The following is a 15,622-nucleotide window of genomic DNA, read 5'->3' on the forward strand; positions in this document are numbered from 1 at the left end:
ATGATTTATTTAAGGCTCAGATAGGTGCATCTGCACAGCAGCACCATGTTTGCGAGGTACGTGGCTACGCGCACGGCATACGTGCACGCAGCACGCGGCGCGGAGCAGCCAGCGCCGCAGCTCAATGTGTCTTGTCTCCTCTTTTCCGTATCTCTCTCTCCTCCTCCTTCATGTTTCATAAACATCGCGCTCTACGAAAGCTACTTTTTACGCAGTAACAGGAACCAAACTGCTTATTTATCCACTGTTAATGAAACGCTGTCCTGAGAGAAAGACTGAAGAGTGATGTTCTCTGTGTGGCGCCGGTATCACAGCCTGACCATGCTGTTTAAACGTGACAACACAGCAGCACGTGCGCCGGCCCCCCGCACCTGCACCACCTCCCTCCCGGACTCCTCTATTTTATATTGCGTATTGCCACATTTAGTATCCAATAGACTCCGCCTATTGCATAGATTTTTATTAGAGATTATAATGACATTAACAAAAAAAAAAAAAAAAAAAAACTTGAGCCCAGCCCGACCCGAGCCCGACTCTCATGCGGGAAATCTCGGCCCGGCCCGAATGTCGGGTCGGGCTCGGGCCGGGCTCGGGCTCGGGCCTAAAATCTAACCTCTAGAACAGGCCAAAACATTTGCCGAAAAACTCTCATTAAACACCATTATATCAGATACATTTTTTGCTGCATCCTTCTAGATATTTCCTGGATCCATTACCCTGTTTAATTTGGGGATCAAATCAAGCACTGTTCAGACCCGAATGAACAACTTTTTGACAGTGCAGGATATTGAGGCAGTTGTGGTGAACCGGTCTGGGCTCATTCTACACATTAGGACATGGCTGGAACATGTAGGGGGAGGAAAATACATAATTTTAACATTTTTAAACTCTGTATAGTCCCTTCAAGCATCGCCTAGTCCATCCTGCCAGGAGCCCCTCTGCAAAAAACAGACCTCTTAAAGCCTTTGGCCACATTCCGCACAATTTATCTTTTGGACAATCCTTGTGACAACAAAGCCCCCTGACAATAATCTGAAATACCTCTCTGTCTTAAGATATCAATTCAAGGCCGTTTAATTAGCAGAAGCTAGAATTATGTTCTCTCCTGTGTCATAACGACAGCTCCATGTTCATGTGATTTACATCCCTTGCACTGTTTTTGATATATGAACCATCTCATTAGTTGGTCTCTAACACTTCGGGAGTTTCCCACACCTGCGTACTTCAAAGCAAACTCCGACCTAAGAGTTACACTTCTCGCAGCCTTTGATGGGCGGCACGCTTCACATGTCTACATGTTAGATTCATCGTTTTATGCTCAAACTGGAGCTTTTTCATGGACACGCCCCTCTCCTTGTAGCTCCAGTAAGATTCCCCGAACTCTGGTTAACCCTAAATGTAAAGCAGACTGTGCTTTGCCCCAGCTACAGTAGCCCCCTCCTACACTAACCCCCTGGTGGATAGTCTACTCATTACAGCTAATACTGAGGGGGATCTTGTCTACCCCCTTAAACCCACCCCAACCCCCACACATCACATGATAACAGCTCTTTCTGTGCAGTTCTGCTTAGATCTGACACACATGACCTATGACCTTTTTCCCGATTACAAACAATGAAAGAGGAAATCACTAAATAAAAACGTTAGTTGTGTTCGAAACTCATTCTCAACTTCCCTCACATATTTGTGGCTCTGCTAGAGTAAAACAAAGTCACGTTACACAACAGCTCCATGTTTTGCAGATCCGTCCGTTGCTGCGGTGTAGTTTACAGCGCGTTCACCTTGGCCTATTTGAGGGTTATCTCCAGGAGAAATGAACTAAAGTCAAGGTCACAACCCCCCAATGATAAATCACCACACAGACACAGATACAAGCACTGCACAGAACGGGCTGCTTACTAAGGGCCTGACAAAACCTCTTCTAGCTTTGCAATATATCATTTAATATCTAATTTTTCTTTAAAGATTGCACTAACAACCAGGATAATTAAACGTTTAGGGACATTTTACTAGATCTCATGTCTATCTCACCCATGCCCCTCACTCCCCCTGCACATACTGCATTGATGATGGATTCAATGATAAATGGAAATTTATCAGCATAATAAATAAGAGTTGAGACCACTCCCATTTGAACTAAGTTTACAGTGCACACAAAGATGTTTTATTTCCACGACCCTTGAACACCTCACACTGTTCCTGGTGCATGAAACTATGAGGAATGAGGTTTGACAGCTCCCTGTAGATATTGGATTATTAATGAAATGACATCAGAGCAGGTTGCTCAGATGTTTAGTATTATGACAAAAGTTTACAATGGTGAACTGATAAACTCTGACTGTGTGAGCTGCTAACAGTTGCGGCTTTTGCTGCTTCAAACATTTGTGATCCCTGCACGTGTTTGTGTTGACATGGTGACGGGGCAGGTGAGGGCGGTTTTAAATAGCAGTCAAGTTGTCCTGCATCCAAATCACTTTGTTTTTATTATTAAAAAGCTACAATGTGCTGTATATACAGCAGTAAGAAATGAATACCAGAATTTGTTGAAAGTTTTGCTAGAATACATAAATGTAAATCAAGAAATTTGATCCATTGATCGAAGACACAGTTCAGACCCTCCCAACACGTACTGCAGTTGACACAACAGACTTTGGCCACTACTTTCCCTTATGCACTGAACCACTGAAGGCCTTGTTACTGACTTGTAGAGGGTGATGTCGGTCTGGAGGTCCACGGACACTTTGGGGATGGGCGGAGGGGGCGGGTGCCGCGTGTCCTGGGGGTGCCTCGTGTCCATGGCCTCCTGTGGACTCAGGTGCAGAGTGAGGGGAATCACCGGCAGGATACTGATGTACCTGCAACACGACAGAGACACAACACTTAGAGCACTTGTGTGGAGCACTTTGGAGTCAGTAAGAACCGACGAGCCTCTACGTTTCCATCAGAATAATGCTTTTCTCTTTATATGCGTTAAAAAAACATCCATAGCAATCTATGTGTTCCTGTAAACAGCAAACAAAGAGTTTTTTTTTTTTTGTATAGAGCAGGGGTCGGCAACATCAGGCCCAGGGGCAAAATCCGGTCCTCCAGCATGGAACCACTGGCCCTCATGATGACTGGAGTACAGATATTATTACACAAATCAGGGGTCAAATACATGTGCCCTAAAAAGACTGAAAATACTGTCAATTACTACCAAATTACTGTCAAATACTTCCAACTTGCCTCGAAGATGCCCCCAATCACCACATGAGGACGGATATGACGAAAGCCCCTGAACTATTCATTAGTCAAATTTGCCCAACACTAAGCCAACTTGCCTGCCCCTGGTCTAGAGGCTGAATACTTTTTCACCTTAAAAGTGTAGCTTTTCTTTTCAGATATCTTCTTACCTTAATTTTTGTTTTAACGTAATATTATAGACTATTCACTTTATAAATGTTACATAGAGAAAAAAATGCCATAAGAATCAAATATAAAGAAGAAAACCCACAGTTTAAGAGGGTTTGTTTACAGTTCAGTCAGTTATAAAGAAACACAAACACATCTGAGCCCCAGCCCTGACCTCTTTGCCAGAGTGATGTTGTAATATCCGAAGAGCGAGGGCCAGTGCCTGAAGGACAGCCTCCTCCAGCCCTCCTCGTCGTCTGTCTCCCATGTGATCTGTGGCACCGCGGGATGGGGGCCGTGGGAGAGGACGCCCAGCCCGGCGTCGTGGCCCTGGGACTGGTTCTCCGGCAGGGGGGTGGGCTCCGGAGGTGGGTGGACGCTGAGCGTGCTGGTCGGGTCGGCGCCACGGAACACGGGAGCCACGCCCAGGTGTCCGGCACCCCCAGCGTCCCCCAGGGGGCTCTGCTCAGACACCTGCGCAGCCAGGTACGTCCTGAGCCCGGCCGGGTCCGTGTACACCAGGATCCCGATCCAGATCACGGTGCCGGCCTGAGGGAGAGACATCAGTTTACTGACTGACCACAGAGAGTGGCCTGGACTCGGACGTCCTGTTTTATTCAGTCAGTGTTCATTTTGTCAACAGAAATATTTTGTCCAAACTAAAAATCTCATTAATGGGACGACAAATAATTTCTTCACAAATTTGGCCTGTAACCATTTGTTTTTGCTCTTTCAACTTCAACTCCAAATTCTTCAAAGGCACTTTTCTAAAGTTGAATGGTGACTTCTCAGGATCCTTGTCACAGAAATGCTAACAGACTAGCCTGCACGTATATGAAATTAATACAACTGCTTTATAATTTAATGCATAGTCATTTTTTGTCTACAAAGAGTTTACAGTGCACTGAAGGAGGACAAAACTAATTATAAACTATTATAAACTAATACATATATAAAAAGCAGGTACAGGGCCTTAAAGGACAGCCTCCTGGTGTCTGTTTGTATCAGCCCCAAACGTTGATATTGTAAATTAAAAAGCGGTGCATTTCTAGTCATAATGTAGCAACATACTTCAACATACTTTGTTTTTTTGCCGTTGCAAAGTTAAGTACATGTACTTTAGACTTCTACATGAATAATGTTTCTTACTTGAGTATACAAAAAGGGGAAAGTCTTCATTTTGACCTATTGAGTTTTGTTAATTAACTTAATTCTTCAATTCTTCTTTAATGGTAATGTTCACATCATTTCATGTTTTGTTTCTCATAATTGATGTCACTACTCAAACATGAACCAAACTTTATACTCAAACAGTTACTCAGTTACTCACAGTAACAGAGTAACTACTACTTTTTATTACTAGAGTGTGAGTGAAACCTGTATTTATTTCCCTGACGATCAGAGTGGGTCTCTTTACACCCACCATGATGATCCGCTGAGCCAGTCTTGTGCGAGCGAGGAAGTAGACCACGCGCAGACGCTTGGGCAGCCTAGGGAAGCTCCTCAGAGGGGGGGTCTGCAGGGTGATGGTGTGGGGGGACGGCCTGGAGGGAGGGGGCACTTCTCGGGAGCGCAGGGGGCCTGGTTTGGGAGGAGGCAGCCCCGCCTCAGCCGGGAGACGGCGGTTCAGGTCAGCGAGCTGGAAGTCACCACGCTCAGATTACAATGAGTCTGATTTACACAATACACAAACCATAAAAACATCTGTGCAACAACTGTCCACTCTTCACTGTCACTTTCATAAGGATTATCTACGTTTTATAGATGACTCTTCTATAAAGCACTTTAATAATGTATATAGAAATCATTACACACGTGTCAATTATGGGAACAGCATAGAAACTAAACTTTCACATGTTTTGTTACTTTTTGATCAATATAAATGTGTAGGCCGGCGCTCGGGGACACTTCTCCAGATGTGGAGCCAGGCCAATGGTCAGAATCTCCTGGTCGGAGGATTAACCTATTGTACATGTTTTAGTAGTAGGGGAAACCGGAGGAGCCGGAGGAAATCTACACAGACATGGGGAGAACATGCAAACCCAGAAATGTCAATATTCAAAAGTAAATTGGACACAATGGGAAACTTTTGAGCTTGGGACCAAAACGTTTGTACTTTTGACTAGTTTCCCGATACGGAAAATAAAACTGGATTCTCTATACAGACTTCGATATGTTAAAAGAAAAACATCCCTGTTAATGCACTATATTTGCTGTAGGAAACTTAAGTCTCTTTTACCATGTGCCCTGTATCACGAGCAGTGAACAGTCACTGCAGTGGCACTTCTGCAGAACAGATAACAGTGCATTATTTCAAAGCACACACAATATTAAAACTGGCCTTTAACATTCCTCCAAATGCATCCATGAGTCCAGTACAGACAGGACACATGTGACTGTACAGGCTGCATTTGTATCATTTCCTTTGTTGATATGTTTAAGGAGAAAAAACAGCTTAATATCCAATGCTAACGGATACATGTAAACTAGGCTAACATTAGCCACACTTGCTAAATCTAAAAAAGTTTCTATAAAAACAGCTGCTCCTTTCATCCTGGTACAGCAGCAGTATCACATCCTACACTTCCAAAATGGATGCATATAGTTTTTTTTTCAAGGTTTAAGTGAGTACTTTTAGTTCTAATTTAAGTTACGTGTCCGGGGGGAAACAGAAAGTATCGAGAACTGCTCAAATTGAGGAATCAATTTTTGATGAACTCCTGCGGTTTGTCAAAAAGTCATATTTATCAAAGCAATGTCATTGTTTTCCAAGACATTTAGATGAAATGCCAGTACTTTCAACTGTAATTGAATGCTTTTTAATGATATTTCAAGCCTTCATTTTGGCACAATTCACTTAATGACTTTTTTTTAATGCCTGGTGGAAACCTTGCAAATGTACTTCCACTTTAGAGCAGTTTTAATTGCACCTTATTTTGTGAAAAGTTTTAGTAAATAATATAAAAAACAACAGTTGAATTGTTGGGATAACTTCTTGCTTCCTTTTAATGTTCACAGACGGTTTAGTCTTTACCTCCATGCGGCGGATGTCTATGGAGAGCACAGTGGTGAAGAAGAACATCTGCAGGAAGAAGTCGGACACCAGCCCCACCACAGCAAACAGACAGAACTCCTGAAAAGATTCAACACACAGCGGTCACACAAAGGGAAAGCCTTTGAATGGCATTTTAAAGTGGACCTGTCATGCATATGGAGCCTAAAAATAGACTAGAATTACTTTGGTGCCTCAGCTTTGATATTATAATATTTAATTAATTTAAAAATATGTCTCTGTGGGAATTAAATAGTAAAGTAAATCTGACAGAAGGTTTCAGCAATTCATTATGTTTTTGGTCCATAATTTTAGTACTTTTGAGTAAAATTCGGGCTCACCTGGATGGCGGGCACGAGGGTGAAATAACCAATGAGGATGATGCACAGCTCCGTGGCCATGTTCTTCATGATAGACCAGCTCTCATTACTTAGGCCTGGGGAAACACAATCCATATGGGAGGGATTTTAACATCAGCAACAAACATTCTATTCTTCAGGACTCACACTAAAATAACTTTGAACATTCTTTAAAGCTTAGGTCTGTGTGTGGCACGTGGGGATTGTGTCGTGCATATGTTTTAAGGATAAATAATTGCACATTTTAATCTCAGCACAGGAATAAAGTACAAGGTTATGAATACAAACAGAGTCCACTGCTTGCATTTGAAAAAGTAAAACCTCTACTATTTAACCTCTTAACCCCCACGTGAACTGAGCACATTTTCTCCAGTTTGGCATGACCCAAATCTTAAAACTCCTTGAAAAAAGCATCAAAATAGCGACGAAGACAAGGATGGTGGGAAGGTAAAGCTAAACTGGAGAAAAACGCTCAGTTGAGGTGAAGAGGTAAGAGGTAGTTCTCTTCATATAGTTCTTTGTCTGAAGCAGAAGGTAGAAAAAGCAGACTGGCACCTTGGGCGATGCGTAGTTTGACTTCCAGGTCGACGGGGGTGGACACCACAGACTTGGTCAGCACCAGCACGTTCTCCAGCCCGATCACCACCACCAGGTAAGGGAAGATCTCACTGCAAACACAACCAAGACACATCCATTCAATACTCACAGCTAATGTTTAGGTCTATGTCCCAAAAAAAGGCAAATTAAGACACCCATGGAGGCAGGATATACAATCTTTATGACAATGTGAGTGAAATGTTATACCCTTTTGTTGCTTCTTTGTTGCTCGCTTCTTTCAACATGCTTTAAGACAGGGGTGCCCAAACCTTTTGTCTCCGAGGGCCAAAATGAAAAAGTACCAGTGGGTCACCACAACAGTGTTTCCTTAGCTTTGTGAAAGGAGTGTAACAGCGCCCCCAATCTGACGCTAGTGGCCAAAAAGTGTACTGCACCCATATTTATCAATGAAAATGAATAGGAGAGAGTTGGTTTTAACCAGATGCAGCGCATTACTCACATCTTAAAGCAGGGGGGTGGCAAAATGTAGAGAATGTACTTGTTTCAGGTGGGGGATAAGAGGTTAATAAAGCTTGAATTAATTAATGAATGTATAGCAGTATTCGTCATCATTTATCTGGTCCATATGAAGACACACAACAGATATATTTATTCATTTTTTATAAAAGACAACTGCAACAGTGCTTCCACAGAGCTGACTGGTAACATACGGCACTGACGGTGCGATTCACATGCGTCCAAACAAGAGTGTTCTTAGACTCATTCAAACGGTGTATAAACCTGTACATACATGAGCCTGAGAAAACAGTAGGCTTTTTCAACAGGACTCTAAGCGTTAAAAACCCAACAAAAAACAACAACTAAACTTTATATCTCAGAGGACCACTTTTAAGTTCCCCCTTTGATGAAATGCACTTTGTTAAAAAACATGTAATAGCACTGTCTGTACATATTTACAGTGTTGTGTAATCGTCTGTCTCGGGGACAGCAGATGGAAAGAGCTTAAGTCTGGTACAAAGCATCTTTTCATACGCTGATGAATGCTCCTGTCAAAGAAATTAAATAAACAAACTCATTCAACTCTACGGGCAAAACTACAGTGCAGTAGTATTTCAACGACAACACAGGATGACTCAGGGAAAACCTGTTTCCACATCCCCGTTGCGTCACCACACACACACACACACACACACACACAGGTTACTGTAAGTTTACCCTGAAGATATTTCCTCTTACTCCCGCCACGCTACTCAGAAACCCCCGAGTCCCGCCCATAGCGCACGCGAGGAGCCGCCGGGAAGCGAGTGGTTGGTCCGCCATGTGCCGCGGTCACGCCACGGTAACTTCATTCCCCGCACTGGCCTGTGACTGGACGGCCCAATGTGTGTTGACATGGGTACGTCCCCGCCCCCTGTCCCTTCCGTGCACACTGACACACTGACTCTTTGGCCTCGCACTGTCAACACCACGAAAGCGGGGCGTGTGTGAAGCCGTTCTTCTGGTTCTCTCACAGGGACGGTCAAAGTCAATATTAGCCCAGGGTTTTATGTACACAAATCTGGCAGTGGTTTACAGACTGTGGGCTTTGCGGAATCCCGACTGTGATGAATCTTAATTATTACTTACCTAGAGAGAATCTGTACTTCACTTTATTTCGCAAAAGCACTTGTTTGCCACGTCTTTATTCAAGTCTTAAAAGCTAAAACGAAATTGTGTCCAGGAGGTTTTGGAGGTAGGGGAAACCTGAGTTTATCCCTGTTGCTTTTTTGAGCATGGCGTCCTGCACTGGTCAGCTCCACAACAGTCTTTCGACATCTTCTCCTCGTTTGTCCCTTTTTTTGTTTCCCATAGTGCCCCTTGTGACACCTGCTCTGTGCTGCAGCTGTTGGTGCCTCTTCAGTGTTTCATAAAGCTGCGGTTTATTTACTTTTCAAAGCTACTTTCCTCAGGACCATTATGGACTCTCTGCAGTAAAAAAAAAAAAAAAACGTCGAACCTCACAAAAACATGACAAAGACGTACAAAAACGTCAAGTAAAACAATGTGGAGCACAGAAACAACCAATGCAAACCAAGGCAAAAAGCACGGCTATCATTCAGACGGGTCCCGGGCAGCTTTTGCAAGAAGAGCTGGTTGTGACTTAATGACTTTTCTCTGTCAGAGTTTATACAAACAGGTATACAGGTACAGGTATTTGGAACTATTTCAGATTGGGAAAAAAAAGGATAGGAAAAGTTATGTTTCGCAGTAAACTGTGCAGTTTTGGGAGACTTTAATTTTGAACGGAACATGGTCTTTTTTATCTTCGATGAAGGTTCTTGAGTCATCATCTGTACTCTGTAGTTGAAGGATTCGTCAGCGACACTTAGGCTTCCAGCTCAGACTAGATAAATACAACTTGGGAGGGGTTAGCTTGGCTCTACACTTCAACTACAGAGTACAGAAGAGCGTGCTTTCTACATAAACTGCCAGACCCTTTAGGTAGGGGGTGCACGGAGTACAAGTTCACAAGGCGGTTCGAGTCCAGTTGAATTCTTTTTAATGACATTTATGGCCTTGATTTTGGCACAATTAATTTAATGACATAATGATTTTTAATGCCCCATAGAAACCCTGTTTGTATTATTACAATCCGTGATTTTTTAATTTTAATATCCTTCACTGTTTCCGACCTCTCTCACGTCTCTCCTTGTACTCCTGGACACTTCGGGTCAGTTCCAGCTGCTGAAATTGACTGCACTGGAAGCTTCAGCATTTTGAGCGCACAGCTTTCAATGGAGAAGCTTTGAATCGGTGCAATCATTGTTAAACACCTCGCAAAGATTAGGCCATTTATTTGTTTCCGGGTGAAAGTTTATACACAGGTTAAGCAAACTGACCCTAAGCCATGAAAGTTGAAAGAAACGGGTTCCGCCTGCAGTGCCCTCATAACAATAAAAAATAGGTCATGTAAACAATCCTACCCTCCGTTGAGCGTGGGCGTGAGTCCGAACAGCGTGCAGAGCCCCACAGACATGAGCAGAGAGCTGAGGACGGTCACCACGGCCGCCAGAGCCAGACCCCACTTAGACTTGACCATGTCGATCTTGCCTGCACGGGAAAGAAGCTTTACATTAACAAACACTGCGGGATTAGGACACTCTTTACTTTCACTCGCTGATATTTCCTCTTTTTAACTGGCCTTGAAGTCGGCCTTGGCTGATGTTTTGCTCAGGCCACTTATCTGATGAGACATGAGACCTTGGTTTGAACGCTTTACAGCTGTAGAGGAAGTCCAAAAACATTGCTGTATTCTTTTGCATTATAATGTATTCATGTACTCACAGTCAGTTATTGAAAATACAAACAAAAAATAAACTTTTTTTTATGTATTGTTTTATCTTTCAGGACTATTTACATTGTAGATCGTTGTGAATGAACACATATGGGATCATGTGCGGGCCTCACGTGTGGAGAAGTAGATGTAGGCGAACAGGATGATGTAGGTGGTGACGAGGGGGATGAGTTCGGCGACGCCTATCTCCTCTTTGAAATGCACGTGCACCATGTGACCGTCCCGGAGGCTGCAGTTGGCCGAGGGGTACAGCTGCTTCAGGCGGGACCGCAGGCTGCTCAGGAACCTGCACACGCACAGCACAGGAAGTCCAAGTTAGAGAGGAGCCCAGCGGGGGTTCAAACATTTGCAGGAGTTGTAATCAATTCATTTTCGTAGCAGTATTGGCATTTCTTTTCCCGCCATCGATCGACATTGTAAAGGGACCATCTGTGAAAGAAAAGCAGACCGTGATCTGTTACACGTCTATATATATATCACATTTTTACTGACTTTGATGTAAGAGTCGAAATCAAGGGCAAGTCCAGGGGTGCCATGGGAAAATTGAAGACTTGTCTGACAAATCCAAATAGGGCTAAATCATCAAAAACATTCATTTTAATTGTTGGAATTCATCTGCATCCCAGTAAATGAAAATAAAATTATTTATTTAAAGCATTTTGTCCGAGGGGGAGAGGCGTTAGGCAGCAAACAGCTGTGGAGAGCCGACACTTCTCTCTCGTGGGTGACTAAGCAGTGCGCGTTCTGGTGAACACATTTGGCAAAAATGGGCCCATGGACGACTGAGAAACGTCCTGTTAAAGGGATATTTCAGGATTATTGACATAGGGCCTCATTTCCTAGTTATCCAGAGTGTTGCTGATTTCTGGAGATATTTTTTGTAATTCATGCATTCATTCGTTCTTATTTTTGAAGAGTTTCGTGGTGCTAGGCTAGTGCAAGGCTAGCGCATTTCTATGGTATCAGCTAGCCTGCATTAAAAACAGTCTGACCCGCTCCACAGAGCACCTGAGACAAATCACTTACAACACCAGACTAACCATATAAATGTTTGTGTCGATAGAATCATTTTTGGAATATAACCGACCTTGCATCACATGAATGACTGCATTTTGAGGGACTACTTTCAGGCAGATCACTACGCCACCGCGTAGCTTATACAACCACGAAGCTGATGCTCAAATATAAGTTACTTTAAATGCAAAATGTTTAAAATTATTATTATTATCGACACAGACATTTATATGGTTAGTCTGGTGTTATAAGTGATTTGTCTCAGGTGCTCTGTGGAGCGGGTCACACTGTTTTTAATGCAGGCTAGCTGATACCATAGAAATGCACTAGGTTTGCATTAGCCTAGCTCCACGAAACTAACAAAACTAACAAAAATAAGAACTGCATGAATTACAAAAAAAATATCTCCAGAAATTAGCAACACTCTGGATAACTAGGAAATGAGGCCCTATGTCAAAAATCCTGAAATATCCCTTTAAAGTCTTCAGTCCCAGAACCAGGCGATTTAAATGTGCACACGATAATTAGAGATAGCGATGAATCAATATGAGTTGAGAAAAGGTTTAGGACCACTGGTCTAAATAAGCAGTGTTTTCTTTGGCGGTCCGCCGAGCTCACTTTTCAACACTGTCCCCCTGTCTGACACACATCTAACTAACCAATGGCTTTTTGACCTTTTATTACTTACATCAACATTTGTCATTTCATCACTTGCTAACCCCTAAATGGTCCTTGTATAGCCAGATTGGAATAACAGCTGGCCATAAAGCCTGAAAGTCTTTAGTTGCCAGTGCAAATGTAACCATTTTCACACAAATACCAGTTCCTAAACACTCCCAAAGATCCACCCTGACACAAACATACATTTATGGAGCAATGCAGTTGTTTATGTAATTTACTACTGTTTTCCTTTCCTTTTGCTTCTTCCTTCCTTTTACAGCAATTACAAAACATTTAACTTAGAAACAGATCTTGCGCAGCATCTCTCACAGACACCTGGCCTTACCAACCAGACCAGAAATGACCCATTCTGCATTTAATATATTTTCGAATAAGGATTGATTGATTTGAGTTATTATATTTACATTGTTTACGTTATTTACATTACATAGTCACAGAACAGAAAAACTCAAAGGTAGTAGGCCGACGCAAGAAAGCTTATAGGTGTCTACCCCCAGGACGTTTATGATCTTTGCAGAAATGTTTATGCAACACTCAAGCCATTTCCAAATGGAGATCATGACACATGCTTCCAGGAACATCTATAACGTCTTTACTAAGAAATGACTCAAATCAGTCACAGTCAGACAGTTGTGACCCCCACACATTACAGTCATTAAAGGGATATTTCAGGATTTTTGACATAAGGCCTCATTTCCTAGTTATCCAGAGTGTTGCTGATTTCTGGAGATATTTTTTTTTAAATTCAAGCAGTTCTTATATTTGAAGAGTTTCGTGGTGCTAGGCTAGTGCAAGGCTAGCGCATTTCTATGGTATCAGCTAGCCTGCATTAAAAACAGTCTGACCCGCTCCACAGAGCACCTGAGACAAATCACTTACAACACCAGACTAACCATATAAATGTTTGTGTCGATAGAATCATTTTTGGAATATAACCGACCTTGCATCACATGAATGACTGCATTTTGAGGGACTACTTTCAGGCAGATCACTACGCCACCGCGTAGCTTATACAACCACGAAGCTGATGCTCAAATATAAGTTACTTTAAATGCAAAATGTTTAAAATTATTATTATTATCGACACAGACATTTATATGGTTAGTCTGGTGTTATAAGTGATTTGTCTCAGGTGCTCTGTGGAGCGGGTCACACTGTTTTTAATGCAGGCTAGCTGATACCATAGAAATGCACTAGGTTTGCATTAGCCTAGCTCCACGAAACTAACAAAACTAACAAAAATAAGAACTGCATGAATTACAAAAAAAATATCTCCAGAAATTAGCAACACTCTGGATAACTAGGAAATGAGGCCCTATGTCAAAAATCCTGAAATATCCCTTTAAAGTCTTCAGTCCCAGAACCAGGCGATTTAAATGTGCACACGATAATTAGAGATAGCGATGAATCAATATGAGTTGAGAAAAGGTTTAGGACCACTGGTCTAAATAAGCAGTGTTTTCTTTGGCGGTCCGCCGAGCTCACTTTTCAACACTGTCCCCCTGTCTGACACACATCTAACTAACCAATGGCTTTTTGACCTTTTATTACTTACATCAACATTTGTCATTTCATCACTTGCTAACCCCTAAATGGTCCTTGTATAGCCAGATTGGAATAACAGCTGGCCATAAAGCCTGAAAGTCTTTAGTTGCCAGTGCAAATGTAACCATTTTCACACAAATACCAGTTCCTAAACACTCCCAAAGATCCACCCTGACACAAACATACATTTATGGAGCAATGCAGTTGTTTATGTAATTTACTACTGTTTTCCTTTCCTTTTGCTTCTTCCTTCCTTTTACAGCAATTACAAAACATTTAACTTAGAAACAGATCTTGCGCAGCATCTCTCACAGACACCTGGCCTTACCAACCAGACCAGAAATGACCCATTCTGCATTTAATATATTTTCGAATAAGGATTGATTGATTTGAGTTATTATATTTACATTGTTTACGTTATTTACATTACATAGTCACAGAACAGAAAAACTCAAAGGTAGTAGGCCGACGCAAGAAAGCTTATAGGTGTCTACCCCCAGGACGTTTATGATCTTTGCAGAAATGTTTATGCAACACTCAAGCCATTTCCAAATGGAGATCATGACACATGCTTCCAGGAACATCTATAACGTCTTTACTAAGAAATGACTCAAATCAGTCACAGTCAGACAGTTGTGACCCCCACACATTACAGTCATTAAAGGGATATTTCAGGATTTTTGACATAAGGCCTCATTTCCTAGTTATCCAGAGTGTTGCTGATTTCTGGAGATATTTTTTTTTAAATTCAAGCAGTTCTTATATTTGAAGAGTTTCGTGGCGCTAGGCTAATGCAAGGCTAGCGCATTTCTACGATATTAGCTAGCCTGCATTAAAAACAGTCTTACCCGCTCCACAGAGCACCTGAGGCAACTCACTTATAACACCAGACAACCCATATAAATGTTTGTGTTGAACTAGGAAATGAGGCCCTATGTCAAAAATCCTGAAATATCCCTTTAATGACTGTAATGTGTGGGGGTCACAACTGTCTGACTGTGACTGATTTGAGTCATTTCATAGTAAAGACGTTATAGATGAGGCCCTATGTCAAAAATCCTGAAATATCCCTTAAAAGACATTATAGATATGCTGACTAACCTGGCGTCGTATCTGGACAGCACCAGAGTGATGGTGTAGGTCACCACCCTCTTCCTGCTGTAGTGGCTCACTCCTGTGTGCTTTCCTGGGACACCAAACAGCAGGTCTGGAACACAGAACAGAACACGGACAGTTACAAACTGTACCTGCAGAAGGTACAGTTTATTTATTTATGAGAGTATTTTACCGAGTGCTGAAATAATCAAATTTGAGAGATAAGGACTATTATGTTCTGCTAAACTAATAGAAGATTCACAGGCTGTTCTAAACATGTTTGTAGAGGTTGAACTACTTTTAGAAAATGCAGTTTCTAATTGAGAATTTTCATGAGACAGGAGTTTAAATCACAGCTGAGAGTGGTCTGCCGTTTATTCCAGAGGGGAGTGTGGGAGGTTTAAATGTGAAAAGAAAAGAGTTTATGAGCGGACTGCTGCGTGATGAAGCTTCGGCAGCTGTTTTTGCCTGCCACTGCTCTGTGATGGAGGGACAAGCCTTACAAGAGATTGTAAGGTAAGGAAAGCATGTCCTGTTCCTGTAGCGCCTTGGGAGGAGCCCGGGGTAAACAGGAGGAGTATTGTATAAGACTAG

The 15,622-nt window shown here is 42.3% G+C and overlaps 1 protein-coding gene across 1 annotated transcript in view; it reads right to left on the bottom strand.

Moving 5' to 3' along the window:
- The window catches only part of scap (SREBF chaperone), a 49,691-nt gene that overhangs the window by 7,679 nt on the left and 26,390 nt on the right, over nucleotides 1-15,622 (bottom strand). Inside the window, exons 6-14 of the mRNA XM_079561861.1 lie at nucleotides 15,035-15,140; nucleotides 10,807-10,979; nucleotides 10,323-10,449; nucleotides 7,357-7,469; nucleotides 6,784-6,878; nucleotides 6,425-6,523; nucleotides 4,814-5,029; nucleotides 3,566-3,939; nucleotides 2,703-2,855 (exon numbers count right to left, since the gene is read on the bottom strand). Coding sequence (XP_079417987.1) covers nucleotides 2,703-2,855; nucleotides 3,566-3,939; nucleotides 4,814-5,029; nucleotides 6,425-6,523; nucleotides 6,784-6,878; nucleotides 7,357-7,469; nucleotides 10,323-10,449; nucleotides 10,807-10,979; nucleotides 15,035-15,140 — 1,456 coding nt within the window. The remainder of the gene's footprint in view (nucleotides 1-2,702; nucleotides 2,856-3,565; nucleotides 3,940-4,813; nucleotides 5,030-6,424; nucleotides 6,524-6,783; nucleotides 6,879-7,356; nucleotides 7,470-10,322; nucleotides 10,450-10,806; nucleotides 10,980-15,034; nucleotides 15,141-15,622) is intronic.

Source organism: Gobius niger, assembly GCF_951799975.1.
Source record: "Gobius niger genome assembly, chromosome: 8".
NCBI lineage: Eukaryota > Metazoa > Chordata > Actinopteri > Gobiiformes > Gobiidae > Gobius > Gobius niger.